The sequence below is a fragment of the Uloborus diversus genome, chromosome 6 (genome assembly GCF_026930045.1).
Source record: "Uloborus diversus isolate 005 chromosome 6, Udiv.v.3.1, whole genome shotgun sequence".
NCBI lineage: Eukaryota > Metazoa > Arthropoda > Arachnida > Araneae > Uloboridae > Uloborus > Uloborus diversus.
In genome coordinates this window covers 66,593,134-66,616,407 of record NC_072736.1, presented here as the reverse complement: position 1 = coordinate 66,616,407, position 23,274 = coordinate 66,593,134, and the positions used below count along the sequence as shown (strand labels likewise).

Below are 23,274 nucleotides of genomic sequence, written 5' to 3'. Positions count from 1 at the left end.
AAGGTTTGCATATGAAATTTCAGTTTATTAAAAAAAATCCTAAGCAAAAGTTTGTGGCAATTCACTTAGGAGTTGGACAAATTGCTTCAGAATTTTTATAACAGGGCAAGTTAAATTATTTTCTTTGATTTTACAATTAAAAAAAAAGAAAATAGTAGCATTTAGGTCAGATGTTTCATATGCTCTTTTAATTACTCACTCTGGGTCTCAATAAATATGGGTAAATTTTCCCTTTTAATTTGAGCTACTTTCAGCTTAATTTCTCACAGTGCAATTCGACACGAAGCAATAATCATGAACCATATTATGAAATGAAATGTAATCGGAATGCAACTAGAAACAGATGCAGTGAAAAAACTAAATTTCTTTTCATCACGAAGGTAAAAAAATGTTCCTAAGAACATTCAATCGATAAAAGAACCATTAATCTTTGCATGAAGAAGGTCTGAAATCAGATTTGTTTACACTGTAATATGGAAACCGGAAATGTTGCCATTAAAACCGGAAACCCGATCTCTTTATAAATCGACGACAGCGCTCATGGTGAGAAAGTGAAATTTTTGAGCCGTTTTCAGGTGTTGCCATTCGTAGGAGATTTCTCTCCTTCTTATATCTCCATGGATATGCATTTGTTTGCATCTCGAACGAACGATGCCAGTGCCAACCGGTTCGAAATAATGTATAATTCAAACTGGCAACATCTTGGCACTCTTAGATGTAAACACAACGAAAACGTAAATATTACAATTGCTTCTCATTTCTCTGAAAGATACGTACATATTAGTTATTGCTTAAAATGATATGATAAATAATATTCCTTTTTGTTTTAAGCAAAATTCATATTTTTATTTGTAAGCAATCAACTTAATCGATTTAAAAATGCCGGTACATGAGCTGTCTGTAGTATTGAAAGTTATGCCTCGGGTAAGTTTTGCATTTGCAAGTACTACTTGTGTGTTCTATTTTTGCAAAATGTTTTATGTATTTTTTTTTTGGATGAAAAATTTCTATTACATTTTTATATTTTGAATAAATTCCTGGTATTTGTTGTATGAGAGTTTTCTCAATTTGTCATTTTTGTGTTGGGGAATTATCTTAACGTGAAACATGCCAAGTGGGTGAAAACTTTTCTACTGAATTAATTTTTGCAATTTTTGCTTTTTTTTTTTAATTTTGCGTTTAAATTGACCTATCTTTTCATGTCAGTAGTTACTGTGTGGCTTTTTTTCTTTGGTGGATCTATGTAATATTTTTATACAGCCTATGGCCAGAAATTTTGGGCCTGACCCTTCGGGGGGGGGGGGGGAGGGCGCACATCGGAGTAATATTAGTTGCATGGCTGGAGGGGGCTGCTGGCTCTTGCAGGCCCTGCACGTCCTTGCTATGCATTTATGACGAATCCCCCCTACATTCCGTGAACCTGGGTAATGATCCTTGAGCTCAATCAATCTTTTCTAAGATGTAAAAAAGTCGGATATAAAATAATAAATTGTGCACGGTAGGCTGGCCCTGTGTCTACTTATTTAAGATTATTAAAGATTTTCTTTGCTTATTGCCCGGGTTTTCTGGATTTTAACTATCTAGATTCAAATACAAATACAAATGTGACGAATAATAACAGGCGCTCTGGGCCCAGCTAGGCTGGTCCTAGGCAATTAATTAGTCCCCATTGAAGATCAGTGACCCTCTTAAAGCTATCCACCCCCTTGCTCATTATCGCCCCTTCTGGTAAGCTGTTCCAAGTGCCCACGACCTTACTAAAGTAGTAGTTTTTCCTGATTTCCAAGTTAGCCTGAGATTTAAATAGCTTAAAACGACCTCTCGTCCTGCTTTCCATGCAAAAATTTTATCCTTTAACATCTTTCATTTAGATAAATATAAATAACTGAATTATGTCCCCTCTGATCCTCCTTTGCTCCATGCTATACATATTAAGCCTATTAAGTCTGGTATCATAATCTAAATCTGAAAGTCCCCTTACTAGTCTAGTTACCCTTCTTTGAATCCTTTCTAATACAGAAATATCTTTCCTCGGATAAGGCGACCCAAATTGCACAGCATACTCTAAATGGGGTCTTCCTAAACTCCTATATAAAGGTAGAAGAACCTTCTTCAATTTGTTTGAAAAAAATCATTGATAAACCTAAGCATTTTTGTCGGCTTTGTTACTTGCAATGCTGCACTGTTCACTAAACTTGAAGTTTTGATTTATTAAGATACCCAGATCCATAACATTTTCTGCCTGACTAATGACTGAGCCCTGTAAATGTTAACTCGTACGCTTATTTCCATGACCGAAGTGTAGAACTTGACATTTCCCTACATTAACTGCCATACCCTATTTATCCACCTACTTAGTAATATGATCTAAATCCTCTTGAATCTGTTTTACTTGTTCTTCATTTTGGACAATCCCCAAAACTTTTACATCATCAGCAAAACAATTCATGCTTCCAGAAATATTATCATTGATGTCATTTATAAAGATAATAATAAAAAGAGGCCCTAAAACTGATCCCTGAGAATTAGAATGATTTCCTCTCACAACTACTCTTTGCTTCCTACCAGTGAACCAATTTCTAAACCAAAGTAAAGTTTTTCCTCCTATTTCTATGTCAGCCAGTTTACTGAGAAGAGTAACATGCGGTACCTTGTCAAAAGCTTTTTGAAAATCAATATAAACATCCACACATTTTTTGTTATCTAAAGCTCAGGTAACCTTAGATAAAATTAGGGCAATTCCATGATAAGGTCAACCAGCTGATCAAATTTTCAAAATTAAAATATGTAAACAAATGAGGTGTCATTTTAAAAGTAAAAAGTTGCATATTTTGAAATGCCTGTCTAAAATTTGATCACTTCAGTTATAAATAAGTTACAGCAGGTTGAACCAAGGTCAACATCTTGAGTATTTTCAAGCCATATTTGGAGACTCTCGAAGAAATTCGGTTTTTTCCAAAACATTCATGCTAATATTATGAATGGAGATGAATAACCATTTAAAGATACAGAGTGTTGCTGGTGATGTAGCAAAAATTCGTCAAAATATAATTCATTTTGATTTGTAAAAGAATTCCTCTGGGATACATTAAGTGTTTTACGTCCGACACCAAAATGGGCAGTTAATTATGCTGAGCCAATAATTTTAAAGCTACATACATGTATTTTTAGGTACAAAGTAAGAATTTCAATCTCTTTGATGTAACCTATTTTCATTTTGTAACAAGTGAATATTTTTTACTAAAATCTAGGTGTCGGACGTAAAGAAAATTTTACGTCCGACACCATTTACGTCTGACACTGTTACATTCCTTTAAATAGCATATGTTTTCAACTGTGTTTTTCCTTTTTTTGCCTTTAATTTCAAAGTTAAAGTGAAACATGCATAAAAAGCAACTTTGTGAATTTATTGTATATACATTTAGGGTTGATAGGGATAAGTAGGACCCCTTTTGAGAAAAGGTGTGTTGAATGAACGTAATACAAATGATTAAGATCAATTTTGACAAATTTGCCAAAACTATAAGTGTAAAAAGAAATTAGAAACACTAAATAACGGCGTCTATGTAAAGTTGGCTAAGGAAGAACCATTATCAACATTCAACCCATATAAATCTTGATGGTGTTCTTTCATGTAAGTTTCACAAATAACTAATCACCAGCTTTATTAGCTGAACTATCAATTCCTACTAAGTCATCATAGTTGTCTTGTATTTCAGTAATACAACTATTTCATCAAAGTTGCTTTTGATTTTCAAATCCTCACTGTTAAGGGGGGGGGGAATACTTACCCCATAGTGTGGGGATGTCTTATAGCAAAATTTTACGGTGTAAGTGGGAAAACAGTTTTTAATAATATTTTACTCAAAAATTCTGATTGCAGTATGCACTTTAAGTTAAACTGTACATGAATGTTTAATGATCATAAAAAAATAAATGCTAACCGGGAAACACTTCTTTAAAAAATGCTGCTTAAACTCGCCAAAAAATATTGTTCAGATTTTTTTTTTTTTTTTTTTTTGACTAAGTTCTCTGACCTAGAAAAAAATTCCACTTAACCAAATATATGCAAAACTAATCACTATGATGAACCATGACATGATCAATGTAAAAAAGTATAAAAACCATATGGATGTTTCAGTTTTGGGGGGAGTGACCCACTTACCCCAATGTCCCACTTCTCCCAATCAACCCTACTTTTGAATTTACTTGGTAAATTTTGTTTCAGTATATGTAACCTATAATTTACATATCTATATAATTTTATTCCTTATAATATCATTTGAAAACTGTAATATATGCTTCAATCATAAGTGTACTTTAGAATTATGCTGTTTTTAAAATTAAAATGTAAGCCAATTCACAGACTTTTAATCATTTTTAAGTGAGCCATCAATTTTACTATTTGTGTGTTTACGTCTGACACCAACTGTTTAAATTTTTTTAATTTATACTTTAGGGATCTATTTTGAAAAACTAACATGATTTTTTATTCAGTGGGATGTAGTAAGTATCTTGTAAATAAATTTGATCATTTTGGAACAGTTTATATTTGGTAAATGGAATTAAAACTGAAAAATTTTTCTTCATTTTTTACGTCCGACACCATGGAATTGCCCATTAGATAAAAATGGAACAACATTTAAAAGCACAAAAAGGATAAAAAGTTTTTAAAAACGCAGACATGTTTCGGAGGCAATAGCCTCCTTCCTCAGTGCGAAATGAACAAATGGATGAATCGAGGTCAAGGGTCCTTTGTCGCCCTGTGTGTGACAGACAAGGCGTTCACTCAAATTTCGTTTGAAAGAACATGAAAACCACATTAAAAAACAGGAACTGAACAAATCTTCAATTGCTAAACATTGTTGGGACACAGGGCACAATTTTGTCTTTTCGGAGGCCAAGATCATTTGCAGACCTACAACAGTAGGTGAATTAGATTTTCTGGAATCCTCTTACATTCATAAAAACTTAAATAATCTTTGCAATGAGTCTTTTGCTGTTCCGCATTTTTCTCCAATCTTATTCAATCTTACATGTTAGAATACGTCATATTTTGCCTCAGTACTCGCTGATAGCTGATTGGTCAATGTTTTTCCGGTTATGCATTTAAACTCTCCCTTGACCTTGATTCATCCATTTGTTCATTTCGCACTGAGGAAGGAGGCTATTGCCTCCGAAACATGTCTGCGTTTTTAAAAACTTTTTATCCTTTTTGTGCTTTTAAACGTTGTTCCATTTTTATCTAATTTACCTTGCACAAAGCTATCGCTTTTTAATCTGAGGTAACCTTGTCGTAGAAATGCAATAAATAAATTAGTAGCACAGGATTTACCTTTCCTGAACCCATACCGCAAACTAGTCAACAGACTATTAATCTTACAGAAATTCATGATCTTAATTTTGATCAAAACTTTTAAAATCTTACAAATCACTGAAGTCAGATTTACAGGTCTATAATTCCCAGCATTACCTTTAGACCCCTTCTTGAAGAGTGACGTTATGTTAGCCAACTTCCAGTCCTCCCCTTAAAATCTATTCTCCAGTGGGTTCAAACGTGTTCCTTTCTTGCTCTCTGCTTGGAACCTCCTTAAAATCACAAAAAGGGGGCATTGTTTTTCGGACCCTAGGGAAGTTAAGGTGGCACATGCAAATCTCAAGGCAAGTCAAGTGTGCACCTTTCATTGAGGGAGGTTGATAAGAATAGAAATTTGTTAAACTGTTGTTTCTTGGAATTTCTTGGGTGCTTACGGGAGAGGGGGTTAGAACGGAGCATTCCTACTTCATCAGAGTGGACAAAATCTATTTTTATTGTGCCTTTGAAAGCTCAAGAGTTGGTTTCAGCGAATTTGCATTCTGCTTTTCATCCCCATACCATACATTGCAGTCAGAATTTTGAAAAACCAAGCAATCTCACACTCGAGAAACGTGCAGAATTCTTGAACTTACACAAGAAAAGAAAATCAGAAAGGAAATTAAAGGAAATTAGCAGTAAAAAAAAAAAAAAAATGTCAGCACAACAAACTGTAACAGAAATAGACAATCTTATCTTGCACTAATAATAAGGACACATTATTAATTTATTTTTGCAACGAAAATCTAAACTAGAAACTAAAGTTGTTTTAGGAAAAAGAATGAATCTGAAGTTTGCAAATTTTAAAGCTATTAGTTTTTAAATAGAAAAATCATGTAAAAAGTATATTTTACATTTAAAATTTAAAAAAAAAGTTTCTTTATTTAAATACATTCCTATGATAATGTTCTTGGTTAATACACTGCAGGAAGAAGGTAAATAACAACTATGGTGCTATATTTGCATGTTCGAAAATGACCTCCAAGAGCGACCAACCTCCATTAACGACCAGTTTTTTCAGAAACGGAGAGTGGTCGCTCTAGAGAAGTTTCACTATATTTATAATCTTACAAATGCTTAATTTCTTGAAATTTATTAATTTGCAGTCAGAACTCACAGCCACCTTGAAAAGGATTGGATCCCTTTTATTGGAAAACAAAGTAGTTCTGCAAAAGATAGAAAATCATGGCACCAAAGAATTACCTTATAAATTTTACGCACATTCACGTTACTTCACGAAAGGCAGGTAGGTCAAAATATTAACATTATTGAGGTTTCGAAATGATTCTGAATTTTTGTACTATATCATAATGTTGCTGTAACATGTCCAAATAGTTGTACATAACTAAAACGAATGTGCAAATCATCTTTTCCCTTTGTAATATTCACCTCATAAAAATGAATTCTTTTTTAATTACAAAGTTAGAGATGCTACAGCAGAGCCAAATGTTCCATTTTATCTGAGCTGGTGCAAAAACTAGAACTGCTGCCCTTACCCATCTTTCTTCTTAAGTTTGCATATCAAGTGACTATGAAAAAGAAAGAAATAGAGTGAATTTGCCGCCTGAGGCAAGGATTCAGCTTGCTCTCCCCTACATCCCGCTCTGTGCTATAAAGAAAATAATGGGTGATTCCAAGTCACATAATAGTGACTTGATACTTACCCTTATGGTTCACTGCTGTTTTTCATGTCTGGCAACTGTGGTCGATTTTTTTTTCATTAATTTGATTATTTTCCCTCAATGATGCTTTCTTGAACATACTGTTAAGTGAATATAATAGTTTATATACTGCAGGCTAAAATGTTAAAATGGCTGCTGGGAGTGTTTCTTTTTTTCTTTCATTTTAAAGTGTAAAAGCAATAGGAATAATGCCACCTTGATAAAATGTACTTAATGGCGTCTATTTAATCTTGTTTTTGTGTGCAATTACACTGTCTAAATTTTAAGTGTGATGGTAGATTTTAATATAGTGGGAGTTGGGACCTGTTATTTATTTAAGTTTTGATAAACTGAACTGTTTATGTGAAACTGATTTATTAATTTACTGTTACAGCATTGATGAAATTACAATAAAAATGCAAGTTAAGCATCATATCTGTCAAAATAACTTCACTCCTAAATTTTGTAAGTAAGACATTGGGCCCAATAAAATGGCACCCCCCCCCCCCCCCATATTCATAGCTCTCTGCTTTATGTGGCTCATTTGTAAGTTTGTGTTTACACGTATTTTCTTTTCTTGGTCATTTTGTCCATGTTTTGCAATACATAAAATAAATGAAAAAAAAAGAAGAAGAAACAAAAAGTTACTAACTGAACACTTAAAAAAAAAGGGTTCATTACACTATACTGTTTTATCAAATTTTCAGTGCGGGAAAATTGCTTTAACCACAAGTTAGTCTTCCCTCCTTTCCAAACAGTTTGTGTATTTTTACTGGCCTTTTATAACCCCTTTTTTACAGTAAAACCTGTCTACAACGATATTGTGGGGACCTAAAAAAAATACCGTAATAGACAGGTTATCGTTATGTACAGTTTGATTATTCATGCTGACATTTTGCTTGGGCCAAAAAAAAATATTGTTATAGAAAGGTTATCGTTATAGACAGTATAGTTATACACAGGTTTCACTGTACATGATTTTGAAATGATAAGTACAAGCACTAAAATATTTAAATTTTAATTGAATCTATTATTTGCTACTGCACCAAAACAAATAATAACTCATAAACAAATTTATGTAAATACAAATGTAGAATCACAAAGTGTGACTATTTTGATTTAAACCATTGGCACCCTGATGCTTATATTATTATAATTTAATTTTTGAAATTATTTTCTATAATTTGTTCACATTTAAAAACAAAATATAGGATTCTTTATGCATTTTTCTACTTATTTGAATTTATTTTCAATTACTTTTTAAAAATTTAGACTAATGTCTTGAACGTTTCAGCAGTGTGCTAATGTACCTTTCAGTGAATTCTGATTTTAAAAATATGATCAGTTTCGTAAAATTTATTTTTTTTTCAATGAAAGAAAAAAGAAAGAAATTCCTAGAAGATTCAACATAGTAACAACATTAACATATAGTAAAAACAATCCTGTTTGGAAATAAGTATTAAAAATATTAAAATTCGCAGGTTTTGTACGCTCCGGGAAAACCTGGAATTGTCAGGAGAAATGAGATAGTTAAAAATGTCAGGGAAATTTTCAATTTTGCCCCCAAAACTTTTGTTTTTCGAGGGAATTTTGAACCATAAGATCTAATCTTCAATTTTATCGATGTTTCCTGAAAGAAATTGTAAAAGTTATAAGGCAAAATGACGCTAGCAATAAAAAAAAGGCGACCCAAAAAGAAAAAACTTCTGCAGACGCCATTTTTGCCTCTCAATAGTTCACAAGAAAAAAAATTCCTAGGGTGAAAAGGAATTATGCACAAACTCAGGGGATAAGACTTTTTACTGCTTCTGAAGCACAAGCCTGCGGATGGTGGGGTCGATCGGGAAAATCATTTTTTTTTTGAGCAATCACGATTGCTTATTGTCGTCACTTTACCGTTTTTGATGTCCAGTTCCTTTTTCAGTTTAGACCAGGGGTCTCTGCAGCACCACCGCCCACCCTCCTCTGCAGGCCCGGCTCCTCCAGTTATCCGCTTCTCCTGATCAGAGACGTCTATGTCCTACACACACTCACGCTCACACAACTTCACACACATACACTCACACGCGCCTACGTGCATACACACAGGTCTACGCACACACACAAGCCTACACATACACACACATACAACTATGCACACGTAACTGCCCTGGAGGAGGGGCAGGCTTGGGGGGACAGGAGCCATTTCTAGAAACATTAACTCCAATGAGTATGGTCCTGTCGCAGTTCGTGATTGCAAAAAACATAATTTGAATTCAAAATTTCACAATTCTGTCGAAGTTTGTGATTGCGAAAAACATAATTTGAATTCAAAATTCAAATTTTTTTCTTTTTTTTTAATCAAAAAGTCTTTTCAGCTACGTGTGAAACGTAGTAGCCATTTTTGGTCATTCATAAGATGGAAGTAGACACGATGCTTAAATGCCAAAGTTTCCAAAAACAAAGCAGAATTAGATGTTTTCTTTAACTAAAAACTAATGAAAATAATCCAAATTGTGCTGCAAATTGTTTTTTTTTTTTTTTAATTTTATTTTAAATATGTAATTTTCTTGAGAAATAAAAAATTTTGCTCTTAAAATTTAATCTTGTCATCATTGCCTTGGACTAGAGATGAAAACAGTCATAAAAAAAGCCTTTTTTTTTCTGAAGTAGTTTATTTCCTCTGCAGAAAAATTTAAAAAATGAATTTTTTGAACTTTTCAGGAAAGTTTAATTGAAATTTTCAGCAAAAAGTTATTAGAAATTTCTTATACTTAAATTCTGATGCAATTTCCTCCCCCCCCCACCCCCTCTTTGTATGTTGAAGTACTGTCTAACTTTGATGATGCAATATTCAATGTATGATACTATAATTTGCATATAGAGCAAAAAGCATTTAATTCATTTTGCAAAATAAATTAAACCAATATCCTTAGTGAAGAATTTATTTTTGGTCTTCATAAAACAAACAAGCATAACTTTAATCACAGAACTATGTTTCTGCTGACTATGCAAACCAAATATACAGGGTGTGGCAAAAAAATTAGGGCAAGCAATTTTTCATGTAACTTTATTTAAAAAATTTAATTTAAAAAACACAAAAAATGATAATATGAGAAGACCTTTAGCAATCAATAAATGAATTGGATTCAAACTGGCCGCCTTTTGAAGTAATACAGAGGTGCAACTGCTTATTGAAATTTTCATTCAAGGGCCACAAGCCATTTAATGAATCCTATTCCCTATAAAAGCAATTAGTTTAGAGAGTCCAAACTTATGTGTAATTTAGGGTAGTCCTTTAACTCTGAAACAGGCCATACAATGTAATAAATGGGATTGAGGTCTAGCGAGTAGAGCGTCCACTCTAGAGATGATATCATGTCAAAAACACTGCTACTTGCACCACCATTGTTATTTTATTTTTTTATTTTTTTGCCATATGAACTGGTATGAAGTCAAATTGAAATGTCCCATCTAAATTGTCTTAGGCCTACAGAAGTACAACAGCTTCTAAAATGTCCTTCTGGTACACTTTTTTGATTCATTTTATGGCCTTCATCCACAAAAAAAGAGATTTTTTGTCGCTTGTGCTGATTCCATCGCAGATCCTGACTTTGAATTTTGTCCATGTTCTAGGGGTTATGAGCTGGTTGAACAGCAAATCAGTGAAAGGTATCTCTGCAAGCGTGGACTTGCAGCCCGTCTCAAACGTTTCTGGCATCTTTGGAGTCATACGAATGCTTGAACTTTTGGAACTCGTAAAACTTCTGTTTGAGCTGTTTTTGCCTTTAGTCGCACTTATTGGTCACAAATTCCCATCTTACGAATGACTTCTCTTGTGGAAATGAAGGATTTCTCTCATTGAACTCACTTTTGGGTGACCTGCCGATTAACTGAAGGGTTTACTGTTCGTTTTTTTTTTTTTTTTTTTTTCATTTTCAGGACATAGATTATCCTTTCCAAACCAGTTGAAGCAGCATACTGCATCAAATACTGTTTGCCAAGGCACAACAAGCAAACGAACTGTCGTTCTACTTGGTTAAATGACTTTAAGATAGCAGGTCTTTTGCTTAAAATTGTAAAAAAAACGGGGGGGAAATACATAAACTAGGAGATATATTGTAGATTATTTTCTGATAAAGTGAGAGACGAAACTGAGTAAGACACACAGTGAAATGAAATTACTTTACTTCCATTCAATGATGCAATCTTTGTCAGAGTTTTTTTTTTCCGTCACACCCTGTATACACTGCCGTGCTAAGCACAAAAGTGAAATCTGCAGTTGACCTCAAGCTGAGATATTGTGTTTTAAAGTTTGGCTCTTCTATATAATTGATTCAAATGTTTTTTTATTATTATTATTATTTTCAGAATTTAAAAAAAAAAGTTCCTGATCAAAAATGACCCTAAAACATTTTATTTATTAAGTAAAATACGATATATAACTCAGTTTTGTTCAAAAGTGCAAGTATGACTATTTTTCCTACTGTGCTTAGCACGACCATGTGAATAAACCGAAATTCCGGTTTAAGTTTTGGTTCATCTTTAGAAACTATTACGCAGTTTTGTTTTGGGGTTTCTGTTGGAAAGAAAAACCAATTTAGTTTTGAATTGAACTTAGTCTGGGTTGGGAAAAAATCAAAACTCAATAGCTTTTATTTTCAGACAGTAAAATTACATTGTAAGGAAGGGAAATCAGACTTTTTTTTTTCAAACAATATTAATCATCTTTGAAAGTCAAAAATTACACAATTATTATTTCAAATTTCAAAGGCAATATAAAATAGATAATGTCATTGTTATGATTAGACACACCTTATCCAATATTATTGGTTGAACAAATGACTTATTTCTGGCGTTTAACCAAGAAAGCTCTCAGTTATAAAACAAAAAGTTTTTTTTTTCTAATTAAACTTACCATTATGTGTATTTCTGTCAAGCAGAAAAAGAAGATATGTGGATTGCATATATTTTTTAATGCTTAACTCTTTATATGTTCCAAGAAACACAGAGCTATTAAGAAACCCTATTTTTATTCATAAAAAAACAATTTTTCCAATTTTTCTCGAAAAAAGCAGGTAAAAAAAACGTTTTTTTTTCCACCACTTTCCACAAAATTTACGGAAATTTTACATCTCTACCTTGGACTCAAATGTGCTAAAAACTTTTCAACTTAATTGTAGTTTGATGAAGGTTTATTATTTTTAAATAATTTTCATGCTACAAATTCAAAAAATTATTTCTTAATTTTTGTCTTAGCCACCATATTTAGTCATTCCCAAGATGGCAGTTACACAAGATTTTTAAGTGCTTAAATTTCGGAAAATGGCATTGGATGTTTATAGCAATGTAAGCTATCGATAACAGCACAAAATATGTCTCTTTTCCCCAATAATTCATAATTATTTTCTTGAAAAATGTGAAATTTTATCTCCAGAACTTTTTTTTTTCTAATTGATTTAGAGCTTATGTGCTAAAAACTGACTATTTTGTCTTAAATGTAGTTTCTTAAGGATTATTAATTATTTATAACTACTTTTATGCTACAAATTCAAAAATCTATTTTTTATCTTAAATTTTTTCTTAGTCGTCATATTTAGTCGTTGGCAAGATAGAAGTAGACATAAATTTACAAAACATAATTGGATGTTTATCTCAACGTAAACTATTGATAGTAAATGTGCAATTAACTATGAATTTTCAAAAATTAATTATTTTCTAGAGAAGAAAACTTTTAATTTTAAGGTAAGCATTCTTTATATGCAAAAGAAAAAAAAAACTTGATGATTATTTTGACATCGGTCTAAGTCAGCAGTTCCCAACCTATTCCCCTTTGCGAGCCCCTTCCAAACTCCAAAAGAAGTCGGCGAACCTCTTGGGCACTACGTAATAAGTAACAAGCAACAAAAAAAAAAAAAAAAGCGTGCACACACATAGACAATAAAATGTGAGAGATTTTTTTTCAGTTTGATGCTGCTCCACCGTGAACCACAAGAACGAAAACATAATTACAAAATATAGAATTACAAAATATAGAATTACAAATATTGCTACAAACTTAAATGATCGCTAAAAATGAATGCAAAACAAATTCAATAAAAAATAAATGCAGTGATTATTCTGCGTTGAGCTTCAATCAACTTTGAAAATGACACATCCTATCACTAAATCAGAAGTCAATTAAAGAACTATCTTTAAAATGCCTTTCAGTGAGCTGCCTCAAATCAAGTAAATGAACTTTTTTCTTCCAGTAAAATGAGAAAGATCTCTAGGTATAAGTCTTCTTGAAAAGGACTACGAGCCTAGCTGTTTGATAATGATATTGTTACAAATTCTGTAAATAGTAATTATTGTAGCAACGTAACCTGTAAATAGTTTCTTGTAATGAATATACATTGGCCGTACATTTGGCTGAAGTATACGAACCCTCTATTTTTTTTCATTGATAAAATTTGTGAATGAAATAAGAAAGTGTAGAATGGTGTAGCATTTTCTGGAATAGTTGAGAGGAAACTTTTCGATGTTATAAAAAGCCGTTACGCATGATAAAAAGTTCAGTTACGATTGAGAATTTGTACTGAGAGTGTATTAGCTCTGTTTATTGTGAGGCATTTCGCTGTGTTTTTCGTATTTGGAAGTAAATATGTGTGTAACCGTTGAGTTTACGGTATTGAGTGATACTTGTTTAATTGCTGATGATTAATTTAGCAGTTGTTGACTCTTTCCTGTACATAGTGTAAATAAATTTCCTGTATTTTTTAATCAAGAACTGTGTCGTCCTTTCAAGAAAGTTGGAAGCCGCACCGGATCTGTTACAATATATATATATATATATATATAAGTATAAAGGCCTTGCAAGAACTAGGACCGCCATCGCATATGCTCGATGTAATGTTTTTATCAAGTTTAATCAACTTTTCCAATCAAAAACTTCTGAGGAAACGAATGCTTTCAAAATCTTTCATTCGAAGACATTGTATTCATAAGTAGAGCTTTTACACAATGGCTTTTGGGCTATCATTCTCAATGAAAGTGCTAAAACCGGCACTTTGCAATGACAGACTAACTTCTTTAAATGTAAAATGTGCCAGCAAGTATGCAAATATTTTCATGCTAAGAGTATTGAATGTGCGAGAGACAAATGAATAAAAAAGGAGCGAAATTTGAAAGAAACCACTTGAACATGAGACTTTATCAGAAGCAGGCATGTTAAAACTCCGGCATTACAATATTTTATTTCACGAATCCCCTGAAAACCTTTTGGGAACCCCCAGGGGCTTGGAACTACCGGTTGGGAACCGCTGGTCTATGCCTATGATTGACGGATGTTGATTTTTGTTCTTATGCATTATATGGTATGCCCATCGATGCAACAAGTAAATCATATTTATACTGGAAAATAGCTTTGTACTTTGCTCAATATTGTTTTGTGTTGCATACTAATAAGAAAATAAAAAGAATTTTAAACCAAAAGTGGAGAAAGATTGCTGCACGAGTACAGCAAAACCCTAATATGCATGACATGTGGCATCAAAGAAACGTTAAAATAAGTTGAAAGTACTTTGTTTTCAACAAGTAGTAAACAAATAAAAACAATTTTGAACAAAATGTGAGAGAATTTTTTTTTTTTTAAAATCTACAAGTGGAAAAGTTTCAGTTCTTGCACATTGCTCCTTTAAACAATTTTTATTATTTTGAAAATATTGTTACTTAAACTTAATTTTGAATGAAACAAGTAACCTGGAATTTTCTTAAAAATAACCTGGAAAAGTCAGAATTTTTTTTAACCACAAGTGTATGAACCCTGGATTAGATTAATTGGTAATACTAGATCAATCTTAGGACACACGCAAAAAATAAAATCCTGAAATCCAAAAAGAAATAAAAAGTCGCTTGCATAAAATTTGATCATTCGAGATAATTATGTTCCAGAAAAAATGCTTCAGTGCCTCAATTGTGTTAAAAAATTTAAAAATCTCATTATAGGATATTGACATAGTTTTAAAGTTTGGTACATTAACCCTTGTGTCCCCTCAGTTCAATTTTTTTTATGTAAGTTATTTAAGTCCATTTTAAAATCATTTTTACTTACTCTTGATACATTAAAATCGTAATACAGTTGATTCCGATTAATAGGACCACATTTTGGGGACAGGACCATTGTGGTCCTAATAACCAGCTGGTCCGATTGAGGGAACAGAACTGTATAGCTTGACATGCTATACAAAAAACCATTTAAATACCCTTATGATTATTAGGAGCCCCTTATGTATGTCAAGTATACAAAGAAAAACTGCTCTTTACAAAGATTTTCCATTGAAAAATAAATTTGCCAAATTTTAGAAAATGGTTGTAGTTTTGCATCTCTAACAGATCATACTGATACAATGTCCCATCCTTTACCATAAAAATTTACTAAACCAATTTTTCACAAAATGTGGCATACATGTTATTTATGTCGCTTTTTAATAGTGTCATTGCATAAAAAAAGTCCATACTGTGCGATAAGGATTTAACTAAAATATTCTTACTACCAAATGGCACGAACTTGAGGGTCAGAGATCTGGACAAAATTCTGGATTTAGGATTAAATCCCACTAGATATGAACCAATGGGAAGCAGTTTGACTGCATAGGCTCTAGTTTGGCTGCAACGGGGGTCCAAAGTTGTTATTTTGAGACCAAAAAAGCAATGTTTTTTTCCTTTGAAATTAAATTTTTGTTGAAACTATTTTCTGGCATTTGCATTGCAGTATGAGCCAATTAAATGCATTTACAATACAGAATAAATTTCCCCTCCCCCTCCTTTGTTGTACTGAAAAGAGACGCTGAATGTCTTGGAAGGGTAGATATTGCATGAAAGTTTCCAATTTCAATAAAACTCCATTGCAATTTTCTGGATTCCTGCCAATTAGTGTGGTTCAGACGGCAAAAACTTGAGGGTCACGAATCTGGATAAACTTCTGGATTTAGATCAATTCCTACTAGATATGAGCTCAGGTAAAATATTTTGAGTGCATAGGCTTTAGTTCGGCACCAAGGTGGGTCTAAATTCATTTGTTTGGCTTCGAAACTGTGATAGCATTTTCTTTGGAATTTTAAATTTGGCACAATATTTGCTCTCCTAACACCTGTCGCGTCTCTTGTTAGTACAAAGTACGGGCAGTGAAATTTACTCTATACTGTGAATGCATTCAGTTATGTGATACTGCAATGGAATATCAAGAAAAGAGTGAGAAAAGGTTTATTTCAAAGGAAAACCATTGCTTTTCTGGAGCTAAATTAGAGACTTTGAACCCCCATTACCACCGAACTAGGGCCTATGCAGTCAAACCACTTCACCTGTGTTCATATCTAGTGGGAATTAACCTAAATCCAGAATTTTGTCCAGTTCTCAAGTTTGCGCCGTTTGGTAGTTAGATTGACTTGTAAACTGCTTCTTTCATTTTTAGTTAGTCATACTTAACTGAATATAAGAGAAGCAGTTTTAATAATCTTCACTACAGATGCTTTTTTTTTCAGTTACTTTGTCTTTCGCTTCATGTCTTCAGACCATTCATTTCCAGAGATAAAAGACGTCTGCAGAAGAGATGTGGATATTTTGCGACTTGGCATTACTGAAGAACCAGAAGACTTTAAAGCAGCTTGTACATTAGAAGAAGAAATGCAACCGCCAGCATTAAGACAAAGTGTACAGAAACTTCTGACAGATGGTAAGAAGAACAAAGCAAAAACCAGACCAGTTTATAAGCATCTTAGATATCATAATTGGTATCATGAGTTCATGTAATTGGTAGTTAAAATAGTGTTTTGTAGTAAAATGTATCATCTCCATTGTATTTTCATAATATAGTTAAATAAACGAACTAGTTATTTGAGAATATTTTTTATTAAAATTACATCTAAACAGAAATAGGGGACAGTACAAACTACAACTTTTCATACAATTTCATGTGGAAAATATTTTAGGAATGTAAACAATTCATGATCTTTAAAAAATATTTCATAAAATTAAAAAAAATTTAAATGAATGCCTTGCACTGTAAAAAATGGCTTTTAAGAATTTTCTATAAATCCTAAACAATGTTTTTTTCTCGGCACACAGTTATTTTACTGTATTGGAAATTGGCTGGTTTGAATCACATTTATAATAATGTAGGATTAAGTTTTTTGGAGGGTATTCTGCACTTTCAGCAAGCAGGAGCAGGTTTAAAACAAGTAATGGACTTCACATGTGACGCGTATTCCCGAAATTGATTCCACTTTGATTTGCGCCCTTATTTGATCCATATTGAAGGCTAATGACTCCTTGTCCTGCTTTGAGTTGCTCGTCGCTGAATTGACGCACATTGGCTTCAGCTTCTTTGGGCCCAATACTTTTGAAACCAAATTTAGATGCCTAAAATAGATCAAATAAATATTATAAGTAAGCATAATAAATGAAGAACATCAGTTCAATTAATTCCATATCATTTGTTGTTGCTTAAATCTAGCAATCCACACCTAGCGGACAGTGGTTCAGGTTTGGAGCCAGATTGGTAAAAAATTGAACCGGCAAAGGTGTTTTAAAAGCGTGACACAAATTATTTTATAAATATTGTTTTGCAGGTAATTTTGGGTGCCTCTTTTCTCCTTTAGCCTATTACTTCTAGATAACCTGTTTAAATTTTTTTATAGAATAAAAGTCTTGGATTAAATGGCTACTAATAATTAAAAAATAAATATTAATTAAGTGCTCATAAATTAGCCTGCTGACCACAGGTTACCCCCTAATATTTAAAAGTTTTCATGCCTAGTTAACATAATGTAATTTTATTAACAATAATATGAAAATGGGTCAGAGAAGTTGGATGACATTTTAAAATTATTTCAGAAAAATTAGGAAAGTGGAAAAAAATAAATCATCTTTCAAAGATTAACTATTTCTAAAGTCAAAATTATAAGAAATTGGTGGTGTTAAAAATTATCATTAATTGACTCTGTCGATTAACAACAGCCGATTAATTGGTAATCGACCAATTTGCTTATGCACATCCCAAGTTCGAACACAAAAAATTGAAACAATACTCAGTGAGATGTGAAACGCAGCGTTTTGTGACTTACACCACTTTACAGTTGTGGTTTTCTTTTAAAAGATTTTTTTTTTTAAATCTATCCCTGGCCCTACTTAATTCTTATAGACCGTGACAATTGCTGAAACTCATGGCAACAAAGAGGGCGTTACAGGGAACCCCTGTTTCTATTACGTTGCCATTGATTGGTGGATGCAGGGGCTCCTATCAGCGCCTCCTTCAGTCAAAATGGGTGACGTCCAATCAAAAATAAACTTTGAAACATTAACGGGTGGATGCGAGCGGATGACAGTTGCATTGGTTTAATACAAAAGTCAGAAATTGTCAAGGTCCATTGAGCATTAGCGCCATCTAGTGGGGCCATAATCTATCTAAAACGAACTTAAGACACTGCAGGGGAAAAAATCTCTCAAAAATCTTCTGACACCATTTTTGCTGGTTCTTATGCAAAATGACCCGCTGAATTCAAATATGACTACTATTTCCTGCCCCTTTTTTCAGTTTTTGACGGTTATAACCTTTTTATTCGTAGGGGAAAAGAACATTATATTAACCATTAACATTCTTCTGAGAGGGCTAGAGAAGTGAAAAGTTCAAAAGCATGAGGATTTGTAGTAAGAAAGTTAACTCATGGGTATGTTTCAACTTACAACAATAACATATAAATAAACAAGGTTCATTTGTTTAAAATTTTGGAAAATTTTCTGAATTTTACCAGCCATAACATTTTAAAAATTAAAACAAACCTTTCTTGCGAGGGATTGTAGACAAATTAGGACAGATGTGAGGTTCTGTTGTTCCCACAAATCCACTGTTTGAAAAGTTTCTTCGGCTGGCACACCCAATTTTTTTACCTGTTAATAAATTTTACTTTTAGAAGATTTTATAATTAGATAAATTTTACAAGTAAAGTAACTCCTTCATGTATTTTAAAAATTAAAATGAAGTCAAATTGAAAAATGCCATTTTCAAAATTTATTTTCTTTTTATTCAACTTTTTTAAATGCAGGAAGCAGTAATTTTTCGCAAGTACAGGAGAAAAATAGAGAAAAATCGGAAATGAAATAATTATGTACACCATAATGATTTGATCACCTCAATTGGATCTGTTATTCAGTTTGAATAAACATCCTGGAACTGGAAAACATATTTCAATTCCATGACAATTGAATGTTTAAATAAAATTTAAAAATTATTAAAAGTCCTTTTCTTTGAATACTATTTTTTAAGACGTTGCATCATTTCATGGGTTTCAAAATTTTATAATTAACTAAAATTCATATTTGTACACATTTCTTTTAGTCTTATACATATATAGAAGGAAACAGTACAGCTTAAGTCTTAATATGTGTCCGTTTCACCAAATGACATTAATAAAAATAGTTTAAAATAACAATATTAATTGTAAATACCAGTTTTGTTCAATTTCCATTACAGATTTCTTTTTGGCACTTTAATAAAACTTTTTTCAGAAAACTTTAATCTGTATATTTACATATTTAACAATATTAAATGTTCCTAACATTTAAAAATATTTGAGGTATTAAAATTAATTTATTAGATTTATATCAACAAATAAGGTACTCAAATTCAATTTGATTGTTTGATTGCTTCATTTGCTTTTGCATGTGCAAAGTATTAACTTACATTAGAGATAGTTTTCGGAGGCATTACATTATAATCTGATAACATTTTAATATAGTATGTCTCACTAATATTTACTATTTAATTAGGGATTTATGCATAATTTAACTCAATATCAAAATGAATAAAATGTTCGACTTCATTTTGAAGAAATTACACTAAAACAACCAATTATGTTTCAAAATTTAAATAGTCAAGAAAAAATAAATAAATGAAATTAATCTTTACTAATAATAAAGCTGAAAGTCTCTCTGTATGAATGTCCGGAGGATGTCTGTAGGCCCAGTAGCAGAAACTTTCTAGCCAGTCTGCGACACTATTTTGGGCATTTGAAAATAATCTGCAGCATTATTATTAGTTCTGTTTTCATAAAATACACAAGTCCCTTGAAAGGTCAAGATTCAGATATGTTCCAACTGGCCAGTGGCCACTAGACACGAAAAACTTGGTGGCCCCCACCATCGCCGAGTTTTAAAGTATAAAAAGGGTTGGGGGGGGGGGGGGGATTCACTACTTCCATAAAAATAAATAGAACTCTGCACACTATGAAAAACAATTATTCAATTCATATTTATTTAAATGTGGAAAATTCAAGTTAAAAAAAAAACATGATTTCTTGTAAATTTTTTCTTGTTACCTTCAATAGTTCGTATTGAAGTAAAAGATCAAAACTTGATCCAATTCTTTTTTTGGGAACTTGGGCAAGTGCGAATGACCAAACATGGCGTCTACGCGAAAAATTCAATGATTATAAATAGATTTTTTAATTTGTAAAGTAGTAATAGAGAGAGATTCAAGTAGAAATTAAATATATTGAAATAGTCAGATTTTAGCACATATGCCTCTAAAACAATGAATATAGGATAATATTGTAAAGATAAAGTTTTGCACTTTTCAAAACAATAATTAAGAATTATCCAAACAAAATGGCACATTTTGCAATTTTCAACAGCATGAATTGCAATAAACATCTAATTCCGTTTATGAAAACGTAGCTTGGGAATGACCAAATATGGCGACTACGCCAAAAACTAAGATCTTAATTACTGAATTTGTTGCTAAAAATAATTTAAAAATAAAAACCCTCATGAGACCACACTTAAGTTGAAAAGTTTTTAGCGCTTTTGAGTCCAAAACAATGAGGATAAGGTGAAATTTTAAATATAAAATTTTTCATTTCTCAAGAAAACTATTTTAAAAAATCCAAAGCAAAAACAAATGCTGCACATTTTAAGTCATTTTTTTAGTTTGCAGTTAAATGAAACATCCAATTGTCCTTTGTTTTGGAAAATGTAGGCACTTAAGCATCTTATCTACTTCGATCTTATGAATGACCAAATATGGCGACTATGTTTCTAGATGAAATGCTGAAGCATCCATCGCTTTTCCGATGAAAAAACGAACTCCGAACGATCTTTTTTCCAAGGTGTATTTCTTTTTTTTTCTTTTATTTATTAATTTTTTCTTTCTTTTTGTTTTTTGGTAAAATTATCTGCAGGCTGCTGAAAAATCTGCGACGCACGTCTCGCGTCTCGCAGTTTCTGCTACCGGGTCTGTAGGATGTCTGGATCTCTGACGCGCATAGCGCCTAGACCATTCAGCCGATTTTCATGAAATTTGGCACAAAGTTAGTTTGTAGCATGGGGGTGTGCACCTCGAAGCGATTTTATGAAAATTCGATGTGGTTCTTTTTATATTCCAATTTTTAGAACAAAATTATCGTCAAAAAAAAACGTCCATAAGATGGATGAGTAAATTACGAAATTATCATAACGTGGGCACAAGCCAATTGGCGAGATACGAAATTATCATAACGTGGAACTGTAACATGGGTACAAGCCAATTGGCGAGAAAATTCACCATACATAATTTAAATATACAGGCCAACCAGAAGACCTTTTAATTTTTCTATTACCGGCAAAGCCGTGCAGGTACCACTAGTATATAAATAAAATAAATTACTTTATAAAAATTTAAGTGTTTCAAAATACAGTTGACATTCAATCAAAACAGGAAGTACATTTTTTTTATTTAGACGAGTGTCTTGAACTATAGGTGTATTGTTTTGTGATTAACAGAATTTAAAGGTAAAGATTCAACATTGTTTGAAATGTTTTTATAAATTTCAAAATTAAGTCCTCTTTATTCAAAAGTGAGTATGACCATCAAGCATTTTTCTAACATCTATTGAAGAGAGAAAAAAGTTCACTGCAATTTTCGCATCGTTTGAGATTAATTCCTCCACTTTTTGGTGTGACATAACTTTAGAATTTATTATGTATGCTGCAATTTCTAACATATTTCAGTTGTCTTTTTCAACTTTTGACATGTAATCTCCAAAAGTTTGATTTTACAAAATGGAGATTATGATTTTATTAAAGGATGATTTTAACATGTTTTGACACTGTAATGCTTCTGTTCTTCCATATTTGATTTTTGAATGCAGATGATTTTATAATCTAGTGATTTTATAAATGGCGGTTACTTTATAGGAAATTGATGTTGGTGATTGGAAGGTATGATATGAAAAGTAGGCTGATTACAGTTTAAAAAGTTATTTTAGATCTTCTCTTCTTACCTGTTCAAGAAACAAATTGATATTCTCCATGCATTTGAAAGCCATAGTTGTGTTGTTGATCTTTTTTTCGGGAATGGATCCTGGTTGTAAAACATTGATTAACCTGTAAATATTTTAATTGTTAGTTTATATCTTGAAAATTGGAAACTATCACTGTATAATATAAGGCAAGCTAGCATTCAGATTATTTAAAACCTTTTTTCATAAATAAGATTGAAATACATATGAAGAAAGATGTAAAACTTTAAAAAGCCACAGTTAATGCTTGGGAAATATGTAATTCAAATAATATTAGCAGACAGAGAATGCAAGAATTTACAGCCTGAAAAAAACAGCTTATACAGAAAATATCACTGTTGAGGCTGCCACGAGTAAATTAACGCAGGCTGTGAATTATGTTCTAGCATTTAACTATATACTTAAGCATATTATGCAAGAATATACATACATTGAAAAGTTCGATGTTTCAAAACATCAGTGTTTTTGGGTCAATGTATGGATACCATCAGTTCTTTAATTTTGAACACCGATGTCGCACCCCTAGTTCTCTAATTAAGTGGGAGTAATGTCTTCATAGACATTTATAAATATAAATGTGACAACCAGCAATTGGCTCTGGGCCCATCTAGGGTGGGCCTTGACAATGACCCCTCTTTCTGCTTCTTATGCAAAAATGTAACCCATTAACATCTTTTATTTTGATAAATTTAAACAACTGAATCGTGACCCCTCTAACTCTCCTTTGCTCCAGGCTAAGGCCCCTATATATACAAGCCAGCGCATCAGCTTAAGATCAGCCTTCTTGGATCATAGCGCGTATTTGAGTGGTTGTCTTTTCTGGCGAGTAATCTCGTTTGTTGATTGTTCACTGCAAGCGATTATTAGCGGCCTGTGAATTGTTTTTGAAATAAAGTATTATTATCAGCAAATTTGGCAAGACCCGAAACTTTGCTCTGGTAACGCTAGCAGCGCAACAATGAAAAATCCG

General features: G+C 32.3%; 2 protein-coding genes across 2 annotated transcripts in view; one reads left to right on the top strand and one right to left on the bottom strand.

The window, feature by feature from the left end:
* The first annotated feature begins 691 nt into the window (after window positions 1–691).
* LOC129223897 (probable 28S ribosomal protein S6, mitochondrial) lies at window positions 692–16,866 on the top strand. Its single transcript, XM_054858272.1, has 3 exons — window positions 692–924; window positions 6,460–6,599; window positions 16,515–16,866. The coding sequence occupies exons 1-3, from the start codon at window positions 880–882 to the stop codon at window positions 16,780–16,782; spliced, it is 453 nt and encodes a 150-aa protein (XP_054714247.1). The 5' UTR covers window positions 692–879; the 3' UTR covers window positions 16,783–16,866.
* The window catches only part of LOC129223896 (myophilin-like), a 57,210-nt gene continuing 50,798 nt past the window's right edge, over window positions 16,863–23,274 (bottom strand). The window contains exons 3-5 of the mRNA XM_054858271.1: window positions 22,287–22,389; window positions 18,811–18,918; window positions 16,863–17,391 (exon numbers count right to left, since the gene is read on the bottom strand). Coding sequence (XP_054714246.1) covers window positions 17,221–17,391; window positions 18,811–18,918; window positions 22,287–22,389 — 382 coding nt within the window. The 3' untranslated portion in view covers window positions 16,863–17,220. The remainder of the gene's footprint in view (window positions 17,392–18,810; window positions 18,919–22,286; window positions 22,390–23,274) is intronic.